The sequence below is a fragment of the Neovison vison genome, chromosome 7, assembly GCF_020171115.1.
Source record: "Neovison vison isolate M4711 chromosome 7, ASM_NN_V1, whole genome shotgun sequence".
Classification (NCBI taxonomy): domain Eukaryota; kingdom Metazoa; phylum Chordata; class Mammalia; order Carnivora; family Mustelidae; genus Neogale; species Neogale vison.
Genome location: NC_058097.1, coordinates 57,509,046 through 57,531,011, shown reverse-complemented (window position 1 = coordinate 57,531,011; position 21,966 = coordinate 57,509,046). Strand labels below are relative to the sequence as shown.

At 43.6% G+C, this 21,966-nt stretch overlaps 1 protein-coding gene across 1 annotated transcript; it reads right to left on the bottom strand.

The window, feature by feature from the left end:
- Nucleotides 1-2,365: 2,365 nt before the first annotated feature.
- ZNF329 (zinc finger protein 329) lies at nucleotides 2,366-20,533 on the bottom strand. Its single transcript, XM_044257455.1, has 2 exons — nucleotides 20,470-20,533; nucleotides 2,366-4,981 (listed from the first exon to the last, which is right to left on the bottom strand). The coding sequence occupies exon 2, from the start codon at nucleotides 4,971-4,973 to the stop codon at nucleotides 3,354-3,356; it is 1,620 nt and encodes a 539-aa protein (XP_044113390.1). The 5' UTR covers nucleotides 4,974-4,981; nucleotides 20,470-20,533; the 3' UTR covers nucleotides 2,366-3,353.
- Nucleotides 20,534-21,966: the final 1,433 nt, after the last annotated feature.

Below are 21,966 nucleotides of genomic sequence, written 5' to 3'. Positions count from 1 at the left end.
CTCTCCTCCTCTTACAACTCACATTATGTTTCCATGATTGTTGGATAAATGCCCAACTTGCTCTCCAGCTGGACAGCTCCATGGGGCTGGACACGTTGTCTGTTGTCTTCCACAGGGGATCAATGTGCCAAAAGGAGATACTCACCAAATGTTTGCTGATTTGTATGAACTGGAAGGCATATTCCAAGATATTAATAATGATTGCTGGTAACAAGGGAGATGCTGGATGCAATTTCTTAATTTCATTATTTTTCTGTACATCCTGAATATTTTTTTTCAGTGAGGAATAATTACTTTAGAAATAGAAAATAAAAAAAAAAAAGAAGAAAGAAAGAAAGAAAGAAAGAAAGAAAGGAAGGAAGGAAGGAAGAAAAGAAACAGAAAACAAAGATATGCACCCAAGATATGGCTGTCCACTGTTCACTGGTGCAACAAACATTCATGTGGATGTGCTACAGTATTCTAAGGGCCAGGGATACAGCAGAAACCAAACCAAGAGCTTTACAGGCCAACAGGAAAGATAAACAAGTACAATGAATCATGTATCAATCAGTTGGCAGTCAGTGCCTTGAAGATACATGAAGCAGGGAAGAATGGGGGAGTGTGTGTTGGGCAGGGGCAGTCTCTCTTAAATAGAAAAGTCAGTAAAGAGCTCACTGAAAAGGTGATGTCTGAGTAATGAACTGCAGGTAATGAGGTGATCCCAAAGGTATTGGGGGGAAAGGATCCCCACAAAGTGAACACTGATTGCAGAGGCCCTGAGATAACATGACTGGCATTTGAGGATTTGAGGGAGGCCACTGAGACTGGAACAGACTAACTAAGGGCAGTATCAGAGAAGAGGCCTAGGAGGTGACAGAGGCATGAATTAAAACACTGCCAGGCCATGGGGTACCTGGGTGGCTCATATACTCAGTTAAGTATATCTCTTGATCTCACTTCTGGTCCTCTCTTTTAAGATTTTACTTACTTATTTGAGAGCAAGCACAGCGGGGAGAGAAGGACAAGCAGATTCTTCACTGAGCTCAGAGCCCAATGCAGGGCTCGATTTCAGTACCCCGAGGTCATAACCTGAGCCAAAATCAAGAGTTGGACATCCGACCAACCAAGTCACCAGGGTGCTCCTCAGCTCCAACTTCTGGTTCCATCATCACCCCTCCTCTGACTCTAACCCTGTAAGGGCTCCTGTGATGACACTGCCACCACCAGATAACCCAGGATCATCTCCACATTGCAAGATCTGGATTCCATCATGTAGCCTTCCAACAGGTGTTCCTGATTGTTGTATTGAAGAATTGCAACCCAGCCTGTGTGAGGATGAAGACATTGGGTCTGCACATATGGTTAAAACTAGTCATATTGGGGGCATCTGGGTAGCCTGGTCAGCTCAACATCTGCCTTTGGCTGTCATCCCAGGGCCTGGGATTGAGCCCCACATCTGAGCAGGGATCCCATTTCTCCCTCTCCCTGGGCTTGTGCTCTCAAATAGAATCTGTTAGAAACAAAAGCCAATAAAACAATAAACTATTGTTTTGGCCATGTACTGGCCATGAGTTGGGCAGGGCTTTTAAGGGGCAACGCACGAGACTCCTCACAGTCCATCAACCTCACAATTTCAGCTGTTAGCCCTACGTACCCAGCTGCATTATCTCCAAAGCAAACGAAGAGATCTTCTTCTATACTGCCCCAAGGAGCTCCTTTTCTTAACTAGTATGGAAGGGAAATGTAAATTGGCAGTGGCCCTGCTGGAGTTTCAGGAAAAAGCAAGCAAAAAGAGCAAAAGAAAAGAGAAAAAGGGCTGGTGAAAATTTCCTATAATGCTTGTGTTAGTTTTCTATCGCTGCCATAACAAATTACCACAAACTTAGCAGCTTAAAACAACACAAACTTATTATCTCATTTATTATCTCACAGCCTTTATTCCATGGCTCTCAAGGCGAGCCACCCACAGGGCTCTGAGGCTATGCCAACCAGCTGTGGCCAGCACTGTATTTCCACAGGTGGGACGTCCCTATGTGGCCAGCACTGTATTTCCACAGGTGGGATGTCCCCAGATCATCCTACACCTCTCCCTGGCCTCCTACTCCTCATTTTCTGAGACCCATCCTCTCCTCACAATGACCTCCAAGTCTCAAAGAAGGAAGTTATTCCTATGTCCCGAACCATGGGATGCTCTCACATGAAAGAAAACTTCTTCCCAGATGTTCCCCATCTGTGCTTACAGTGGCCCTGTGACCCTTCTGGTAACAAAAGATCCAAAGAAACCCAAAATTTCCCTTCCTCTGGCTCCCTCTTTGTACTCCTTATCAAATTATTATAGCAACAAAGTATGGCTTATAAGAGAAAAAAAAATCATACATGATTGTAGGCCCCAAGAAAACCACATTTATTTCTCCATGACCAATATCCAGTCTACATCCACATGTGTACATACCTTTACATGGCAGTAATAACAGCAAGTCTTCTATTTTACGCCTCTTTTACTGTTGTTCTTGCCTACCATATTATAAGCATTTTCAGCACGGTAACAAAACCTTCATAATTACGGTTCAGCATGACTGCATAGAACAAATTAGAAATGTCCTGGATGAACAATGGGGGGAGGTGATAACAGAAACATAGGAACTCATTATATTTTTATTTCCACAACTAAAATAACACATCCCATTTCTCAACAGCAGCCCTTTCCATCTTGGTACAAGCCAGCTTCAGTCCTCACAGGGACAATTTCATTGTTGACTCACAAGCAACAACCTCATCCAGTTGCCCTTTCCGAAACAAATCCTTTGTGCCTGAGAGGATTGTGACATAGGCAGACATACAAACAGCAAAATCTAACTACAGTTCTGTGGTGCCATGGGGTAGAGAATTGTGTGCAGGCTATCACCAGGATGTCTTCGCTGACAGAGAATAGACGGTATGAGCTGCCAAAAGCTTTTCTCACTGATTATACTGGATCCTACTAAGAGTTTGCTTATGTACAAGGCTGACATTCCTTATTAATGGGTTCCACGGACCAATTACTTACTGAATACATTCACAGCCTCTTTACTGTTTACGCACTCTGGCGCATCTCCAGGAAGTATCTTGCTGACATTCACAGATTTTATTTCAGTGTGTGTGCTGTTACATTTGGTATTGGCTACATCATTCCTGAAGGCTTTTCTACACTTATTACCATCCTGTTTTCCCCAGGAGTTGCTTACTGTACAGATTTAACAGTATGGCTAAGGAAAGCCTCACATTCAGCAATTCACTGGGTAGCTCAAAGACTCCTGTTCTACCCCTGAAGCCATTCCTCCTTCATTCAGCTTTCTGAGACCAAGGCAGGAGACGAATCTGGCCCACATTCATCATATTTCCATGGGTTGCTCTCCAGAGTGTGTTCTTTGATGTCGGATGAGGGAAGAGCTCCTTCTGAATGTCTTCCCACACTGAGGACACTGGCTGGAACCCTCCCTGCTGTGGAGTCTCTGATGTACTGCCAGGTGAGAGTTCTGCTTGAAGGACTTTCCACATTCAGGACACTGGTATGGGGTCTCCTTTGTGTGAATTCTCTGGTGCTTGGTCAGACAGGAGCTATCCCTGAAAGCTTTGCCACACTGATTACACTCATAGGGCTTCTCACCAGTATGAGTCCTCTGGTGCCGGATGAGGCCAGCAATGTTTCTGAAAAGTTTCTGACACTGGTTACAGCCATAGGGCTTCTCACCAGTATGAATTCTCTGGTGCCGAATGAGGTAAGCACTCTCAATGAACGTTTTCCCACACTCTTTACATTCATAGGGTTTCTCCCCAGAGTGGATTTTTTGATGTACAATGAGGTGAGAGTTTCGGTTGAAGGACTTCCCGCACTCCACACATTCAAAGGGTTTCTCTCCAGTGTGAGTCCTCTCATGCTGGGTAAGGTATGAGCCATCCCGGAAAGCCTTTCCACATTTGCTACATTCATAGGGCTTCTCCCCAGTGTGGATTCTGAGATGCACAGTGAGATGGGAGATGTCGGTGAAAGGTTTTCCACACTCATTACACCTATATGGTTTTTCTCCTGTATGAGTTCTTTGATGCAAAATCAGAGACGAATTTCGGTTGAAGGTTTTCCCACATTCTAGACATTCATAAGGTTTCTCACCAGTGTGAATTCTCTGGTGTTGTGTGAGAGCTGACCCATCACTGAAGGCTTTCCCACATTTATTGCATTTATAGGGCTTCTCTCCTGTATGGATTCTTTGATGCACAATCAGATTATAGTTCTTGGAAAATGATTTTCCACATTCATTACAGGTATAAGGTTTCTCTCCAGTGTGAGTTCGGTGATGCAGAACAAGAGAAGAGTTCCGTTTGAAGCATTTGCCGCATTCAGTGCATTTATACAGTTTCTCTCCAAGGTGATTCCTCCTGTTTTCATTAAGAGATGAACTCAGGGTAAAGATGTCCCCAAAGTCCTTACCTTCATAGAGTTTATTCCCTCTTTTCACTATTTTTTCTTCACCAAGAGGGGTAAAATGGTTGAAAGATTTACCACTTTCAGGGTATTTATAAGGTTTCTCTCTCGTTTGATCTCTTCCAAGTTGAAAAACTTCCACAGAGTGGTTGAAGGCTTTTCCACATGTGTCACTGTCACTATTTCGCTTAGCTACATAATTTTTCTGACAACTCTGTAAAGCTGGGTCACAATCCAAACTTTTAACATCTGAATCACATATATGAAAACCATTTGTAGGTACTCTCTTAGATGGCAGAAGGTCTGAGCTTGCACTCAAATGCTCTCCAAGTCCAGAATATTGACAGATTGCTTCCTGAGCCCCTGGTTTCTCCTGAGTTAAAGCTGATTGCCTCAAATAACCCTCCCGGTTCTTACAGTCCCAATTATCACCTAGAATGGAAAGATGGGGACCCTCTCTTGTAAATCCTTCCATTTCCACGTCACAGGTTGGTTCTTCTTCAGAATATTCTGTCATTTTCAATCTCATGTCTCAGGCTGAAAAGTAAACAATGAAAAAGACAGACTTAAGTACGTAAAGCTATACCTGGAAGAGGAATAAAAAATAATGACAGGCCAGGTATGTGGATCCATATTTTTTTTATTTATTTTTATTTTTTAAAAAGTTTTTATTTATTTATTTGACAGAGAGAGAGAGATCACAAGTAGGCAGAGAGGCAGGCAGAGAGAGAAGGGGAAACAGGCTCTCCACCGAGCAGAGAGCCCAATGTGGGGCTCGATCCCAGGACCCTGGGATCATGACCTGAGCTGAAGGCAGAGGCTTTAACCTACTGAGCCACCCAGGGGCCCCATATTTTTATTTTTTAATTAATTTTTCCCCAGCTTATTTTGTTATTGGCATATATTTGACACACAAGGTTACATTAGCTTCAGGTGTAGGACATAATAATTTGACAAGTCTATATGTTAAGCTAAGTTCAGAACAGTGTAGCTACCATCTGTCATTAGGTAACACTACTATAATACCACTAATTACATTCCCTGCAGTGTACCTTTAATCCCTGTGATTTATTCATTTCATAACTAGAAGCGTGTACCTCCCAATCCCCTTCACCCATTTTACCCACTTCCCCACCCCTCCCTTCTGGCAACCATCAGTTTGATCTCTGTATTTATGGATTTGTTTCTACTTTTTGTTTTTTCATTTGTTTTTTAGATTCCCCATATAAATGAAATCATATGGTATTTGTCTTTCTCTGCTTGACTTATTTCACTTAACACAATACCCTCTAGATCCATCCATGTTGTCACAAATGGCAAAAATTTCATTCTTTTTTATAGCCAAGTAATATCCCATCGTACATACATACCACATCTTTTTTTTTTAAGATTTTATTTATTCATTTGACAGAGGTATCACAAGTAGGCAAAGAGGCAGGCAGAGACAGAGGGAGAAGCAGGCTGCTCCCTGCTGAGCCGAATGCCCGACACAGGGCTCGATCCCAGAACCCTGAGATCATGACCTGAGCCAAAAGCAGAGGCTTAACCTACTTGGCCACCCAGGCGCCCCCATACATACCACATCTTAGCCATGCATCTATCAGTGGGCACTTGGGTTGCTTCCATATCTTGGCTATTATAAATAATACTGCAATGAATAGTAGGGCATATATTTTTTCCAATTAGTGTTTTGTTTCCTTTTTGGAGGTAAATAACCAGTAGTAAAATTACTACATCATACGGCATTTTTGTTTTTAATTTCTTGAGGAAACTCCATTCTGTTTTAGACAGAGGCTGAACCAATTTACATTTGTGGGTATTTTGACTTTTTCAAACTAACACCTGTACAAGGGGAAGGTAAAGAGAGTTAAGAGACGGAGCCAAGAACAGTTTCAAAGACCTATATGGCATCTTCATCCCCCTAGAGAACAAGCAGGAGGAACAGTACAAACAAGTATCACCAAAAGAATGAAACTGAGATGTAGGAGACCAGAGGTCAGGGGTCACTGCTCACACTGGAACACCATCTTGGCTATTGTGTGCTAGCCCCTTCCACCCACTGCCCACATCGACATTCAATACATATTTTCAAAGACCCAACCTCACCATGTGCTTATGATAGTGCTGAATGAACAGTTTTCACCCCAGCTTTGTAGTCAGAGTTCTGTCTCCATGGGTGGGACAAAGCATAAACTTGAAGACACAAAGGTTTGAAAGTCCTAGATCTGTCAATGACCATGCTGCAGGGTTACTATGAGAGTTAGATCATGTCTAACACTGCTTCTGACCTCGGGAATGGATGGCATTTTGTATGTGGCTGCTAGTGTCTCCACCATTATTGATCTTCCTCTAACCAACCCCCTACCCCTTTGATTTCATGATAACAAGACAACTGGCTCCTCGTTTCTTTTAAGCAAAATGAAACTTGCTCCTTACCTCAGAAAGAAGTATTTTTTTAAAAAACTCTAGATGGAGAAAAACACCGACACAAAATCAGAGTTTAAATTACGTAGGACACCTTCATGATCAATAAACATAAACCACACAGATAAAGAATAATAAATTTAATATCAACATTTTAAATCTCCTCACAAAAACAAAAACAAGTAAGAGCCAAAACACAAGGGGCAAATGAAGAAATAATGTCATAATATATAAAAGAGACAAAGGAAAAGTGCCTAAGATCTATAAAGAATTCTTACAAAACAGCACATAAAGGGGAAAAGGGACACCAAAAGGCACTTTATAGAAAACACAAATATCCTGAAAACATGAGTATCTGCTCACTTTTCATACAAGTGAAAATAAAACAAGGCATGAGAATATAAAGCTTAGGCACCTCATGGAAAAGAGTGTTGGTGGGCATGTAAAGTGGTCAGTACACTCAGCAATACAGAATGGTAGCAACATCAAAACATAAAATGGGCACATTCCAATGTACAGCAATTCCACATGTAGGCATCTCATACTGAGAAGCATGAGTCCCAAGCATAACTGGGTATCAATCTATACCTAGGAAGACAGTCTTAAAGACCAACAGAGAGAAAAAAGAACACCGGGGAAGGAGTAAAAAGTATCTTAACAGATTTTTTTTTAAGGTTTTATTTGAAAGAGAGCATGAGAGGAGGGAGGGTCAGAGGGAGAAGCAGAATCCCCACTGAGCAGGGAGCCTGAAGTGAGACTCGATCCTGGGACTCCAGGATCATGACCTGAGCTGAAGACAGTTGCTTAACCAACTGAGCCACCCAGGTGTCCAACAGATCACTTAATAGCAAAAGTAGAAACCTGAAAGTAATGGAAGGTCATTTTAAAGGTGCTGAGGGAGGGGCGCCTGGGTGGCTCAGTGGGTTAAGCCTCTGCCTTTGGCCCGGGTTGTGGTCTCAGGGTCCTGGGATCGAGCCCTGCATCGGGCTCTCTGCTTGGTGGGGAGTCTGCTTCCCCCTCTCTCTCTGCCTGCCTCTCCGCCTACTTGTGATCTCTGTGTCAAATAAATAAAATCTATTTTTTATAAAAAAGTGCTGAGGGAGATATGAGGAATTTGAGAGGCAAAGTGGGGGGCTTGGGGGGAAGGGAAGAAAAAAAAATGAAACAAGATAGGATCAGAAGGGAGACAAACCATAAGAGACTCTTAATCTCACAAAACAAACTAAGGGTTGCTGGGGGCAGGGGGGTATAGAGAAGGTGGTTGGGCTATGGACATTGGGGAGGGTATGTGCTATCGTGAGTGCTGTGAAGTGTAAGCCTGAGGACCCACAGACCTGTACCCCCGGGGCAAATAACACATTATATGTTAATTTTAAAAATGTGGAGAAAAAAATAAAAGCATCTGATTGGGGGGAAAAAAGTGCTGAGGGGGAAATACTCTCAGATACACTACTGCATAGGGGTAAGACAAAGACAACTTCAGAAAAGCAAGTTTATCTCCAAGGATACTAGCCAAAAGAATTAGGAAAAGTTGGGGGTGCCTGGGTGGTTCAGGGGGTTAAGCCTCTGCCTTTGGCTCAGGTCATGATCTCAGGGTCCTGGAATCAAGCCCTGCATCCGGCTCCCTGCTCAGCAGGGAGCCTGCTTCCTCCTCTCTCTCTCTCTCTCTCTCTGCCTGCCTCTCTGCCTACTTGTGATGTCTCTCTGTCAAATAAATAAAATAAAAAATCTTTAAAAAAAAAAAAAAGAAGAAGAAGAAAGATATACACACACATGTATATGTAACCTGTTCTCTTCCTGGAGAATCATTTTGGTATAGTTGAAGTCAAACTGAACTGTACTCTCTGCCTGCTTGTGATCTCCCTCTCTCTCTCAGTCAAATAAATAAATAAAATCTTAAAAAAAAAAAGAATTAGGAAAAGTTGTTCTTCACAGGGGGAAAAAAAAGAGAAGGAAATGATGAAAATGTATTTAAATCAAATCCAATGTATCAAACACAACATCACATAAAACACAGCAGTAACCATGAGGGGGAGTTAACAGGATGGACTAAAATGTCAAATGGCAATACGTTTTGAGATGGGAAAGGCATAACAAAATTAAGTGTCCTGACATCCATCCATTGGTCAGAATTCACATTAGACCTAGTCAAATCAGAAATAAGAGAATAAATACAATGTAAAACTTCCAAACCCACAGAGCATGGTTTTCAACCAGACTCAGTGTTACTCCCCAAAGGACATCTGATAATGTGTGAAAACGTTTTAGGTTATCATGAATGGGGAGGCACATGCTACAGGAATCTAGGAAGCAGAGGCCAAGGATGCTGCTAAACACCTTTAAATACACAGGATAGTCCCTCAAAACACAGAATGGCCCAGCCCCAAGTGTCAATAGTGCTGAGGTAGAAAGCCCCTGTTGTAGTAAGATAGAATGAAGGAGAGAATGTAATTAGCTAGCTTGACCCACAGCAGGATGAAGAGCCACAAAACAACAGTTAGAGCCAAACAAGTGCTTTCTGAGTGCAAGTAGGACATTTGCTAACACTGTCAATAAACCCGGCCAAAGAACAAGTTCAAACAAAGTAAGACCACAGTATGACACAGACCATGCAGCCTGCTTTTTATTTTTAAGATTCTTATTTATTTGAGTGAGCAAGCGAGAGAAAGAGCACAGTGGGGAGTTTGGGGGAAGCAAAGGGAGAGGGAGCAGCAGACTCCTCCCTGAGCAGGGAGCCCAATGTGTGTGTGTGTATGTGTGTGTGTGTGTTTTAAGGATTTGATTTATTTATTTGACAGGGAGAGACGCAGTGAGAGAGGGAACATAGCAGGGGAAGTGGGAGAGGGAGGAGGAGGGAGTCTGATGCAGGGCTCTATCCCAGGACTCTGGGGTCATGACCTGAGCAGAAGGCAGACACTTAAATCACTGAGCCACCCAGGCATCCCAGACCCCAACCTCTTAACTAGAAATGTGGTCAAGTTAAGAACCAGTGGCAGAAAGAAAACCAAATACAAGAAAAACATTAAGTAAAACAAAGTTCTACTTATTGGGAAAAACAAAAACCTATTTCTCAGAATTCAGAGATCAAAGAGAAATCTCAACAGAAGTTAGAAAACACCTAGAACCAAACTGAACAGTGGAAATGGTATATCTCAAAACATGTGGCAAATCAGGATGCAGCTAACACCATTCCTCAGGAAATATTGGCCTTTAAGATTTATGTTTAAAAAAAAGACAAATAGGGGCACCTGGGTGGCTCAGTGGGTTAAAGCCTCTGCCTTCGGCTCAGGTCATGATCCCAGGGTCCTAGGATTGAGCCCCACATGGGGCTTTCTGCTCAGCGGGGAGCCTGCTTCCTCCTCTCTCTCTGTGCCTGCCTCTCTGCCTGCTTGTGATCTCTGTCTGTCAAATTAAAAAAAAAAAAAAAAAAAGACAAATAAATAAAATCTTTTAAAAAAATAAAAAATGAATAAAAAAGACTAAGTCGGGGCGCCTGGGTGGCGCAGTTGGTTGAACGACTGCCTCCAGCTCAGGGCGTGATCCTGGAGTCCCGGGATCGAGTCCCACATCAGGCTCCCAGCTCCATGGGGAGTCTGCTTCGCTCTCTGACCTTCTCCTCGCTCATTCTCTCTCTCTCACTGTCTCTCTCTCTCAAATAAATAAAAAAAATAAAATAAAATCTTAAAAAAAAAAAAAAAAGACTAAGTCACGGTTCAACTTCATTTGGGAAAGAGCGAAGGAGTAAGCCAACAGGAGTAGAAGGAAGGTGATAATAAAGGTAACAGCAGAAATTAAAGAACAAAATAAAGAATATACAAGAAGATAAAGAAAACCAGGTGCCTGGGTGGCTCAGTGGGTTAAAGCCTCTGCCTTCAGCTCAGGTCATGAACCCGGGGTCCTGGGATGGAGCCCCACATTCGGGCCCTCTGCTCAGCATGGAGCCTGCTTCCCTTCCTTTCTCTCTCTTCCTGCCTCTCTGCCTACTTGTGATCTCTGTCAAATAAGTAAATAAATAAACCTTAAAAAAAAAAAAAAAGAAAAGAAAGAAAACCAAATCTGTTATCTGAAAACCAAGTCTGTTATTTGAAAGACATACTTTGGCAAGAGTGACCCAAGAAAAAGAGAAGGCACACATTAGCACTATCAATCATGAAAAGGGGATTTAACTAAGACACAGAAGAAAGTTACCAAAATGGCAACATTGGATTTATCCTAAGAATGTAAGGACTGTAAAACATTAGAATGTTTAGGGGCACCTGGATGGCTCAGTCATTAAGTGTCTGCCTTCAGTTCAGGTCAGGATCCCATGGTCCTAGGATAGAGCCCTGCATCAGGCTCCCTGCTCCTTCTCTTCCACTTCCCCTGCTTGTATTCCCTCTCTCACTGCATCTCTCCCTGTCAAATAAATCAAATCCTTAAAACACACACACACACACACACACACACAAATTAGAATGTCTACTAATGTAACTCCCCATATCTTCTGAAAAAAGTAAAAAACTGTCCCCTACACCATGTCTCAATAAACTAAGTAATTTGAGGAAATCTCACCCAAACTCATGACCAAACTGCTCTCAGATTCAAGTCGTAGACCCCCTTAACCTATATCAGTAAATTCAGAAAGTGCTTTAAGGAAACTCAACTCTTGATGAAAATTTCTAACAATTAGGGACACAAGGAATCAAAGTAAACATCACACCTAATGTGAAAACACCTGCTACATCCACAGCATTCAACGCTGATATGGAGGGGCTAGGTGGGCAGTAGGACCATGTCCCAAAATGTTACTCCTGAACGTTTTGCATTCCTCACCTACAGAAAAGGCCTCCTAAGGCTGCCCTGCCACCATACTGCATGTTTCCCATACTGGGTCTCCTGAGTACACTGGGGCCTGGATGGCCTGTGGAGGTCCCGTGAAGACAAGAGATAGAGAGCACCTTACTTCGGGTCTGTAGGGGAAGGATGCATTTGTGTTCTTAAAAGAAATGAGTCAGACATATATACACCATGATATCACTTGGGGAAATTTTCTAGACACACATATTCTGCAAGTAATGCCCTAGCAAGACACCTACCAAAGCTGTGATCTTTTTTTTTTTTTTAAAGATTTTATTTATTTATTTGACAGAGAGAAATCACAAGTAGATGGAGAGGCAGGCAGAGAGAGAGAGGGAAGCAGGCTCCCTGCTGAGCAGAGAGCCCGATGCGGGACTCCATCCCAGGACCCTGAGATCATGACCTGAGCCGAAGGCAGCAGCTTAACACACTGAGCCACCCAGGCGCCCCCAAAGCTGTGATCTTGACTGTCGTGGGCATATGGAGAATGGGCCTTGAGGAGCAAAGGGAACACCCTTTCAATCTATAATAGCTACCTCCTTTATTGCAGTACGAGTTAGACACCACTAAGAAAGTGAAAAGTTGGGCACCTGAGTGGCTCAGCTGGTTAAGAGACTGCCTTCAGCTCAGATGACAATTCCCAGGGTCCTGGGATCAAGCCCCAAATTGGGCTCCTTGCTCAACAGGGAGCTTGCTTCTCCTTCTCCCTCTCCCTTTATCTGCTACTCTGCCTGCCTGCGTGCGCTCTCCCTCTCGCTCTGTCAAATAAATGAATAAAATTATTTTAAAAAGTGAAATGTTAACCCATCAAATGGGAGAAACTATTTACAAAGCATACGACTAATAATGGACTTCTATATAGAAGATATAAAAAAAAACGCTAACAACTAAAAAACAAAACAACTCTAATTTTAAAAAGAGGCAATGGATGTGAACAGGCATTTCTCCAAAGAAGACATACAGATGGCCAATAAGCACATGAAAAGATGATCATCAACATCATGGTCATTGGGGAAATGCTAATCAAAACCACAGTGAGATATCACTTCATAACCATGAGTGTGGTCAATATAAAAAACAGACAATAACAGGGCACCAGGCTGGCTCAGTCAGTTGAGCATCCGACTCTTGGTTTTGGCTCAGGCCATGATCTCAGGGTTGTGGGATCAAGCCCCACATATGCTGCTTGGGAGTCTGCTTGGGATTCTCCCCCTTTCTGTTTCCCTTCTCCTCTCCTCCAACCCTCTAAGATAGATAAATAAATAAACAAATAAATAAATAAAATCTAAAAAAAAAAAGTTTAAGATAGTTATGTTAAACTTTATCAACTCTATTCCTGGTTTTCTACTCAGGAAAAATGTAAACATATGTCCAACATATAAACTTGTACACAAATTACAAGTTGATAGCAGCACTATTCATGATAAACAAAAAGTAGAAACTCAAATAAAGGGGTGCCTAGGGGGCGCCTGGGGTGCTCAGTGGGTTTAAGCCTCTGCTTCGGCTCAGGTCATGATCTTAGGGTCCTGGGATTGAGCCCCGTATCTGGCTCTCTGCTCAGCAGGGAGCCTGCTTCCCCCTCCCCAACTCTGCCTGCCTCTCTGCCTACTGGTGATCGCTCTCTTTCTCTGTCAAGTAAATAAATAAAATCTTTAAAAAAAAAACCCACAAATAAATGTCCAACAACTGAGGAATGGCTAAACAAAACACAGAAATCCACACAATGGAATACTGTTCAGCCACAAGAAGGAATGAATTACTAATACATGGTCTAACAACATAGATGAACCTTAAAAACATTACGTCCAGTGAAAGAACGTTGACACAAAAGACTACATTTTATATGATCTCATGAAATGTCCAGAACAGACAATCCCATATAGACAGTGGTTGTGGATGCCAGGAGCTGGGAGAAAAGGGGAATGATTACTAATGGGTACATGGTTTCTTGCTGGCGTAATGAAAACATTCTGGAATTACACAGTGGTGATGGTTGCACAACTTTGTGAATATACTAAAAACCACTGACTTGTGCACTTTGGATGAATCATATGATATTATGAATTAAATCTCAATAAACCTGTAATAAGTAAATTTACACCTTCAAGAATGATGCCAATGATGCTAGACATAGTCTCTTCCACCCTGAATCAGAACTCTTGACCTTGATAGTACTTCTGGCAAGCATCTCAAAATCCGGGGAGGTGTTAGGTTGTCAGAAAGCTGCAGGCAGCCGGGAATACTAGATTTGCTACAAGGCTCAGGACCACATGATGTTCAAACACCCTGTGGACCAAAGTCCCTGCAGGAGGTATCAACTCGGAACAGAACAATACTTCATGTACTACAAGACATTAAGAAAAAGGTGCCTTCATTCAAGAGAACCAAGCTAGAAAGAAATCAGGCTAATTCCCAGAATTTACGGACTCATTGCCTATTCTACATCTCCTTGACAAAAACTGGCCATTCCAACTATACCCTCCATCAATGAGGGCCTGAGGGCCATAGTGAGATTACAGGGGAAAAAAAGAGAGAGAGAGACAGACAGACAGACCTGGGGCACCTGGGTGGCTCAGTCAGTTAAGCGTCTGCTTTTGGCTAAGGCCATGATCTCAGAATCCTGGGACTGAGTCCCACATCGGGCTCCCTGCTTAACAGGATGGAGTCTCCTCCTCCCTCTACCCCTCCTTCTTGCTTGTGCTCTCTTTCTCATGCACTCTCTCTCTCTAATATATAAATAAAGTCTTTTTGGAAAAAAAAAAAAAAAAGAGCTTGGGGCGCCTGGGTGGCTCAGTGGGTTAAAGCCTCTGCCTTCGGCTCAGGTCATGATCCCAGAGTCCTGGGATCGAGCCCCATGTCAGGCTCTCTGCTCCGCAGGGAGCCTGCTTCCTCCTCTATCTCTGCCTGCCTCTCTGCCTTCTTGTGATCTCTGTCTGTCAAATAAATAAATAAAATCTTTAAAAAAAAAAAAAAAAGAGCAAATGATCTCCAATACACAGGAGGACATTAGAATAGGCTTTAGGGAAATAATATTAGGAAATTTAACATAGGAATTATACTGAATTTTGTTAATAAAGGTTGTCTTAAAAATATCTCAGGTTGGAAAAAATATATATATCTCAGGTTGGGGCATCTGTCTGGCTCAGAAGAACATGCCGACTCTTGATTCTAGGGTTGTGAGTCAAGCCACACACTGGGTACAGAGATTACATAAATAAGTAAAACTTAAAAAAAATAAATATTGGTGCGCCTGGGTGGCTCAGTAGGTTAAGCCTCTGCCTTTGGCTCGGGTCATGGTCTCAGGGTCCTGGCATTGAGCCCCGCATCCGGCTCTCTGCTCAGCTGGGGGCCTGCTTCCCTTCTCTCTGCCTGCCTCTCTGGCTGCTTTTGATCTCTCTCTCTCTCTCTCTGTCAAATAAATAAATAAAATCTTTAAGAAAATAAATAAATATATAAATATCCCAGATTATTGACTTCCTATATATTTATGTACTATTCCTTTTAGTAATATAATACAAAATTTATGCTGTAAAAAATTCACCTTGGGGCACGCCTGGGTGGCTCAGTTGGTTGAGCCGCTGCCTTCGGCTCAGGTCATGATCCCAGCGTCCTGGGATCGAGTCCCACATCGGGCTCCTTGCTTGGCAGGGAGCCTGCTTCTCCCTCTGCCTCTGCCTGCCACTCTGTCTGCCTGTGCTTGCTCTCGCTTCTCTCTCTATGACAAATAAATAAAATAAAATCTTAAAAAAAAAAAATTGACCTTGGTGCCATATACATATTTTGGGGGTTCCATTTCTCCCCAACTCTTCTTCTGACCTTGTCCTCAGATGTCTATCATACTACTTCTCTGAAGCCCCAGTACTCTCCCCAGCCTGTCCTTCTCTTCCTGTGGCCATCAAAGAAGGCAGTCTCCAAGGCCTTTCACACACTGAATGTTGCCCCAGCACAGGCTGAGACCTCAGGTCTGAGGAGTTATTTTCTGTCATAAATTGTCCTGATGCTGTTCCAGGCCAAATGACAAGGGGTGACTGATCCTCCACCTCTGACTAAGTTCCTACTCATCTCAACAGCCTGGGCTGCCTTAATGCATCTGTACTTAGAATCTGCTTTCAGCAAAGTAAGGTCTGTCTCCCTTTTCCATGCAATACAGCTGGTCTGGGTCCAACCCCAGCCCTCATAGTTCCAGCAGCATCCACATACACACCCCGTTCAGTTTCACTGAGGACAGTAACTTATTCCTGTCCTGTTTGTCTTAATTCAAACCTTCAGCACTGGACTGCTTCTTATGTCTTCTAAGATATTGTGCCCAAGCATTTAAATAAAGAAACACATATTTTTACACAAATGCCTTTCCTGTATTGTTTTTTTTTTTTAACATTTTATTTATTTGAGAGAGTGAGTGAGTGAGAGAGAGCAAGAGAGCAGCTGGGGAGAAGCAGAAGGAGAGGGAGAGTTAGACCCTTCACTGACAGGGAGCCCGATGATGGGCTCAATACTGGGACTACAGGATCATGACCTGAGCCAAAGACAGATGCTTAACCCACTGAGCCACCCAGGAGTCCCTGCCTTTCCTTTTATTGATTCTTTTCATGCATGTAAGACCTTAGCATTTTTAAGTTACATGGCTGTTTAATATTATCTATAAAATTTCTTTTATAGATAATAGTAAAGAATAGTAAAACACACAGTGGAAACTATTGATCACAAAGAGTGAACATTACACAAAAATTAACTCAAAATAGATCACAGGCCTAAATATGAAAGTTGAAATCATAAAATTCTTTTTTTTTAAAGATTTTATTTATTTATTTGACAGAGAGAGAAAGAGAGCACAAGCAGGGGGGAAAGGCTGAGGGAGAGGGAGAAGCAAGCTCCCCGCAGAGCAGAGGAAGCCCCATGTGGGACTCGATCCCAGGACTCGGGCCGTGACCCGAGCCAAAGGCAGTGGCTTAACCAGCTGAGCCACCCAGGCGCCCCGAAATCATAAAATTCTTAAAAGAAATGCAGGCACAGATTTTCAGAAGCAGGTACAACACAAAAGCACAAGTGATTAAAAAAAAAAAAAAAAAGATGCCTGGGTGGCTCAGTGGGTTAAAGCCTCTGCCTTCAGCTCCGGTCATGATCCCAGGGTCCTGGGATCAAGCCCCACATTGGACTCTCTGCTCAGCAGGGAGCCTGCCTCCCCCTCTCTCTCTGCCTGCCTCTCTGCCTACTTGTTATTTTTATCTGTCAAATAAATAAATCTTTAAAAAAAAAATAAAGTTGACTTATCAAAATTAAAGTATTCGTGCTTCAAAGAACTTCACTAAGAAAGTGACAAAAGAAAACAGAAACAAAAATACAACCCTCAGAGAGGCATCTGGCTAGCTGAGTTAAGACCTTGTAACTTTTTTTTTAAGATTTTATTTATTTATTTGACAGAGATCACAAGTAGGCAGAGAGGCAGGCAGACAGAGAAGGGGAAGCAGGCCCCCCCGAGCAGAGAGCCCGATATGGGGCTCCATCCCAGGACCCTTGGCTCATGACCTGAGCTGAAGGCAGAGGCTTTAACCCACTGAGCCACCCAGGTGCCCCAAGACCTTGTAACTCTTAATCTCAGTGTCATGAGTTCAAGCCCCACAGGGAGTGTAGAGATGACTCAAACAAAACTACAAACAAACAGGGCGCCTGGGTGGCTCAGTGGGTTAAGCCGCTGCCTTCGGCTCAGGTCATGATCTCAGGGTCCTGGGATTGAGGCCCGCATCGGGCTCTCTGCTCAGCAGGGAGCCTGCTTCCTCCTCTCTCTCTGCCTGCCTCTCTGCCTGCTTGTGATCTCACTCTGTCAAATAAATAAATAAAATCTTTAAAAAAAAAAAAAAACTACAAACAAACAAATAACACAGAATAGGATAAAATGTTTGCAAATTATATACCTGATAAGGCACAGGTACTCAGAATAAATAATTTTTTTTTCTTTAAAGTTTTTATGTATTTATGGGGCACCTGGGTGGCTCAGTTGGTTAGACTGCTGCCTTTGGCTCAGGTCATGATTCTGGGGTCCTGGGATCAAGTACCACATAGGGCTCCCTGCTCAGCAGAGAGCCTGCTTCTCTCTCCCCCTCTCCCTGCCATTCTGCTTACTTGTGCTCTCCATTTCTCTGTCAAATAAGTAATTAAAATCTTAAAAAAGAAAATAAAAATTTTATATATTTATTTGACAGAGGGAGAAAACGCATGGGCTCACAAGCAGGGGGAGCAGCAGCACAGGGAGAGGGAGAAGCAGGCTCCCTTCTGGGCAAGGAGCAGATGCTAGGCTGGGTTTAATGTCTGTCTGCCTTAGGCTCAGGTCATGATCCCAGGTCCCTGGGATGGAGCACTGTCAGGCTCCCTGCTCAGAGGGGAACCTAATTTTCCTTCTCCCTCTACCTATCTCCTCCACTCATGCTCTCTCCCCAATAAATAAAATCTTTTTTTTTTTAAATCTTTAAAAATTTTTAAAAATCTTTAAAGATTTTATTTATCTGTATGAGAGAGAGAGAGAGAGCACGCGTGCGAGCACACAAGCAAGGGAGCAGCAGAGAGAGAGGGAGAAGCAGGCTCTCCGCAGAGCAGCAGATCAATAACCCGCTTAATAAAGGGGCAAAGGTCTGAATTGGTAATTCTCCCAAGAAATATATAAATGGCCAAATAAACACTATGAAAAGATGCTCAACACCAGTAACTATTAGGAAATGCATATCAATACCACATTGAGCTACCGCTTCACATCCAGTAGGACAGCCGTAATAGGTTTCATCCCTAGGTTGTTATCCAAGAGAAATGAAAACACACATCTACCAAAAAATAAAAAATTTTAAAAAGCGTACATCAATCTTTACAGAAGCATTATTCACAATATCCAAAAAGTGGAAGCAACTCAAATGTCCATCTACTGATGAACTGATAAACAAAATGAGGTACACCAATCAACGAAACATTTCTCATCCATAAAAATAAGCTAGGTACTGATAGATGCTACTCTCCTACACAGATGATCCCTAAAAACATCATGCTAAGTCAAGGAAAGCCCCCAAAAGGACTATTTATTGAATGGTCATTTATTTGAAATGTCTAGAATAGGCAAATGCATAGAGACATAAAGTAGATTAATTACTGTCTACAGGTTGGAGGGATAAAAGATGAGGACTGACTGCTAATGGGCATAGGTTTTGTTTTTTGGGGGGTGATGAAAATATTTTAAAAATTGGGAGCACCTGGGTGTATCAGTCGCTGGGCGTCTGCCTTTGGCTCAGGTCATGATCCCAGGGTCCTGAGATTGAGTTCTGCCTTGAGCTCCTTGCTCAGCGGGAAGACTGCTTCTCCCTCTCCCACTCCCCCTGCTTGTGAGCCCATGTGTTCTCTCCCTCGGTCGCTGTGTCTCTACCAAATAAATGAATAAAATCTTAAAAAAAAAAATTTAAAAATTGATAGCAGCGATATATGCACAACCTAGTGAGTATACTTAAAAACACTGACTTGTATACCTTAAATGGTGAATGGTATACTATATAAACTATATCTCAATAAAGCTCTTTTCTGGGGCGCCTGGGTGGCTCAGAGGGTTGGGTCTCTGCCTTTGGCTGGGGTCTGATCTCAGGGTCTTGGAATCGTGTTCCACGTTGGGCGCTCTGCTCAGCGGGGAGCCACCCCCCTCACCCTGCCCGCCTCTCTACCTACTTGTGATCTCTCTTCTGTCAAATAAATAAACAGAATCTTTTAAAAATAAATAAAGCTCTTTTCTTTTTCTTTCTTTTTCTTTTTTCTTCCACGTGCCGCCCCAACCCCCGTTTTCTTTACTGGCAAAGAATAACGGGCCTTTCTGAGGTGACGGTAATTTTGATAAAGCTTTGGGTTCTATTTGTCAAAACTCATCCGGTGGTACAATGAAGATCTACGTATTTCACCGTTTCACTCTAAGTCAGTTTTGCCTCAAATTTTTCGAAGAGCAGTAATAAGGTGCTTGAGGGGGGAGCTCTGTAAAATCTGCAACTCACTTTAAATGTTCCCCCAAAAGATGAATGGATGGTTGAAAAGACGGAAAGGGGAATACGTGGGATAAAGCAAGCAGAGCAGATCTTAACGAGTCGGCAGGAAGTCGCACAAGACGTCAGCTTCTCTCTATGTACGAACACTTTCTCCACGAACCAGTGCGGGAAGAGGAGTCGGGAAAGCGAACGACACGAAGGAAGAGTAAAGCCGGACACCCACGAAACGGGTGGGGAAACGCGGCCCGAGCTGGCTGGACAGCTCTTAGGTGGAGGAAAACCGGGATCTGACTCCTGCGGGGCTCCGCGGGACACAGCACAGTCCGCCGGCGCAAGGTGGTCACTCGGGCCTGAGACCCAACGACCGGGACCCACCGGCTCCCGGCAGAAGCGCGGCCGGGCCAGGACATCCGGCAGCCGGGGCTGAACGGTCCCGGCGGAAGGACGGGCCGGATGCGAACGCGGAACCCCGGAGAGACGCGCAGGAAAGAACAGAAGCGTCCTCACCCCCGCCGGGTGCGTCCACACCCGCGGGAGACGTTGCGTCCTTCGTCGCTGGGGCAGTCGTGCCCCGGGCCGACCCGCGCCTCTGCGAGCCGGACGCGCCCACTGCCCTCGTGAAACCGCCCGCGGACGCGCACGCACACGCCACACCAGGATTCGGCGGACTTCTCCCCGTCTCAGCACGCCCCGCTACATACACACATCACCTTCCCCAGGGAGTGTGAGGAACCGAGAGGTCCAGGGCGCGGGGGTACTCACCTCAGGCGGGAAGGCAGCCGAGCGGGAGGCGGCGGCCATGTTTGGGGCGGCTACGCGTGCGCGCGCCGGGACCCGGATGTGCGCGTCCCAGAAGCCTCCGCGGCTGCGACCTCCGCGGCCGGTGGAAACGGGTGTGTGCGATGTGCCGCCGCTCGTGTGCCGCCGCTCGTGTGCCGCCGCTCGTGTGCCGCCGCTCGTGGACTCCACGTCCAGTGTACCCCTCCGCCTGGGCCCGGCGGAGCTGGAGGGGGTTGCGGACTACGCCCCGGCCGCCCCACGTCTGCACCTCGCTCATCCTTGACCCCAGCAGGGCCGGTCGGGGGAGAGAGTTCTCCGGCAGAGCCGTCCCTACTCCCCTTTTTACTTATTGACCCGAATATTTATTGAAATCAATACGGGCTCACGGGTAATTGTGCAGCCTTATGTTTATTTACAGCATATTTTATAATTTTAAATAATTTAATGTAATTCTATAGTTATAATTTAATTAATACAACTTAATAATTTTAAAATAAACTCTATACCATAATAGGTACCATAATTCTATACCATATATTATAATATATACCATAATTTTATACCATAATTTATCATTTATTTATAATTTGCCACTTATTTATTAATTTATTAATTTATCCTTTATCATTCATTTCTGAGAAAGATAAGTTAAAAATTCAGGTAAGTACATCTCATTATTCGTTGACAATATAATTATTTCCTTAGAACAAACTACACAATTTTGAATAAGACAGCTAAGTAAGGATTTTAGATAGAATATTAATAAAAATCAGTAAATACATTATGGAAAATATATATTGGTAACAGGGAGAAAATATGCTTTGAAAAGAAATACTTGTTCTCAATTTTATGTACATGTGTAATTATTTATTATGTGTAATTAATTCCACATGTGTAATTAATAATTCCAATAACAATTTAGATACATGTAGAAAGTAATTCTGGGGCGCCTGGATGGCTCAGGGGGTTAGGCCTCTACCTTCTACACAGGTCATGATCTCAGGGTCCTCGGATGGAGGCCGGCTCTCTGCTCAGCGGGGAGCCTGCTTCCCTTCCTCTTTCTCTGCCTGCCTCTCTGCCTACTTGTGATCTCTCTGTCAAATAAATAAATAAATAAATATCTTTTTTTTTTTTTTTTAAGATTTTATTTATTTTATTTGACAGAGAGATCACAAGCAGGCGGAGAGAGAGAGGAGGAAGCAGGCTCCCTGCTGAGCAGAGAGCCTGATGCAGGACTCGATCCCAGGACCCTAGGATCATGACCTGAGCCGAAGGCAGCGGCTTAACCCACTGAGCCACCCAGGCGCCCCATAAATAAATATCTTAAAAAAAAAAAATGCAGTTCTAATCCATTGTCAGGACCAAAATGACTGATCAGCACCAAAAAGGTAATCTGTCACAAGGGCCCTTTTCATTCCCCAAAGGAAAGTGAATCCACCTAATAAGACCTAAGACCCTTTTGTCCCCAAATGAAGTGAC

Excerpts from the sequence above, each read along its gene's own strand:
- ZNF329 (XM_044257455.1), bottom strand. The coding sequence starts at position 4,973 with ATGAGATTGAAAATGACAGAATATTCTGAAGAAGAACCAACCTGTGAC.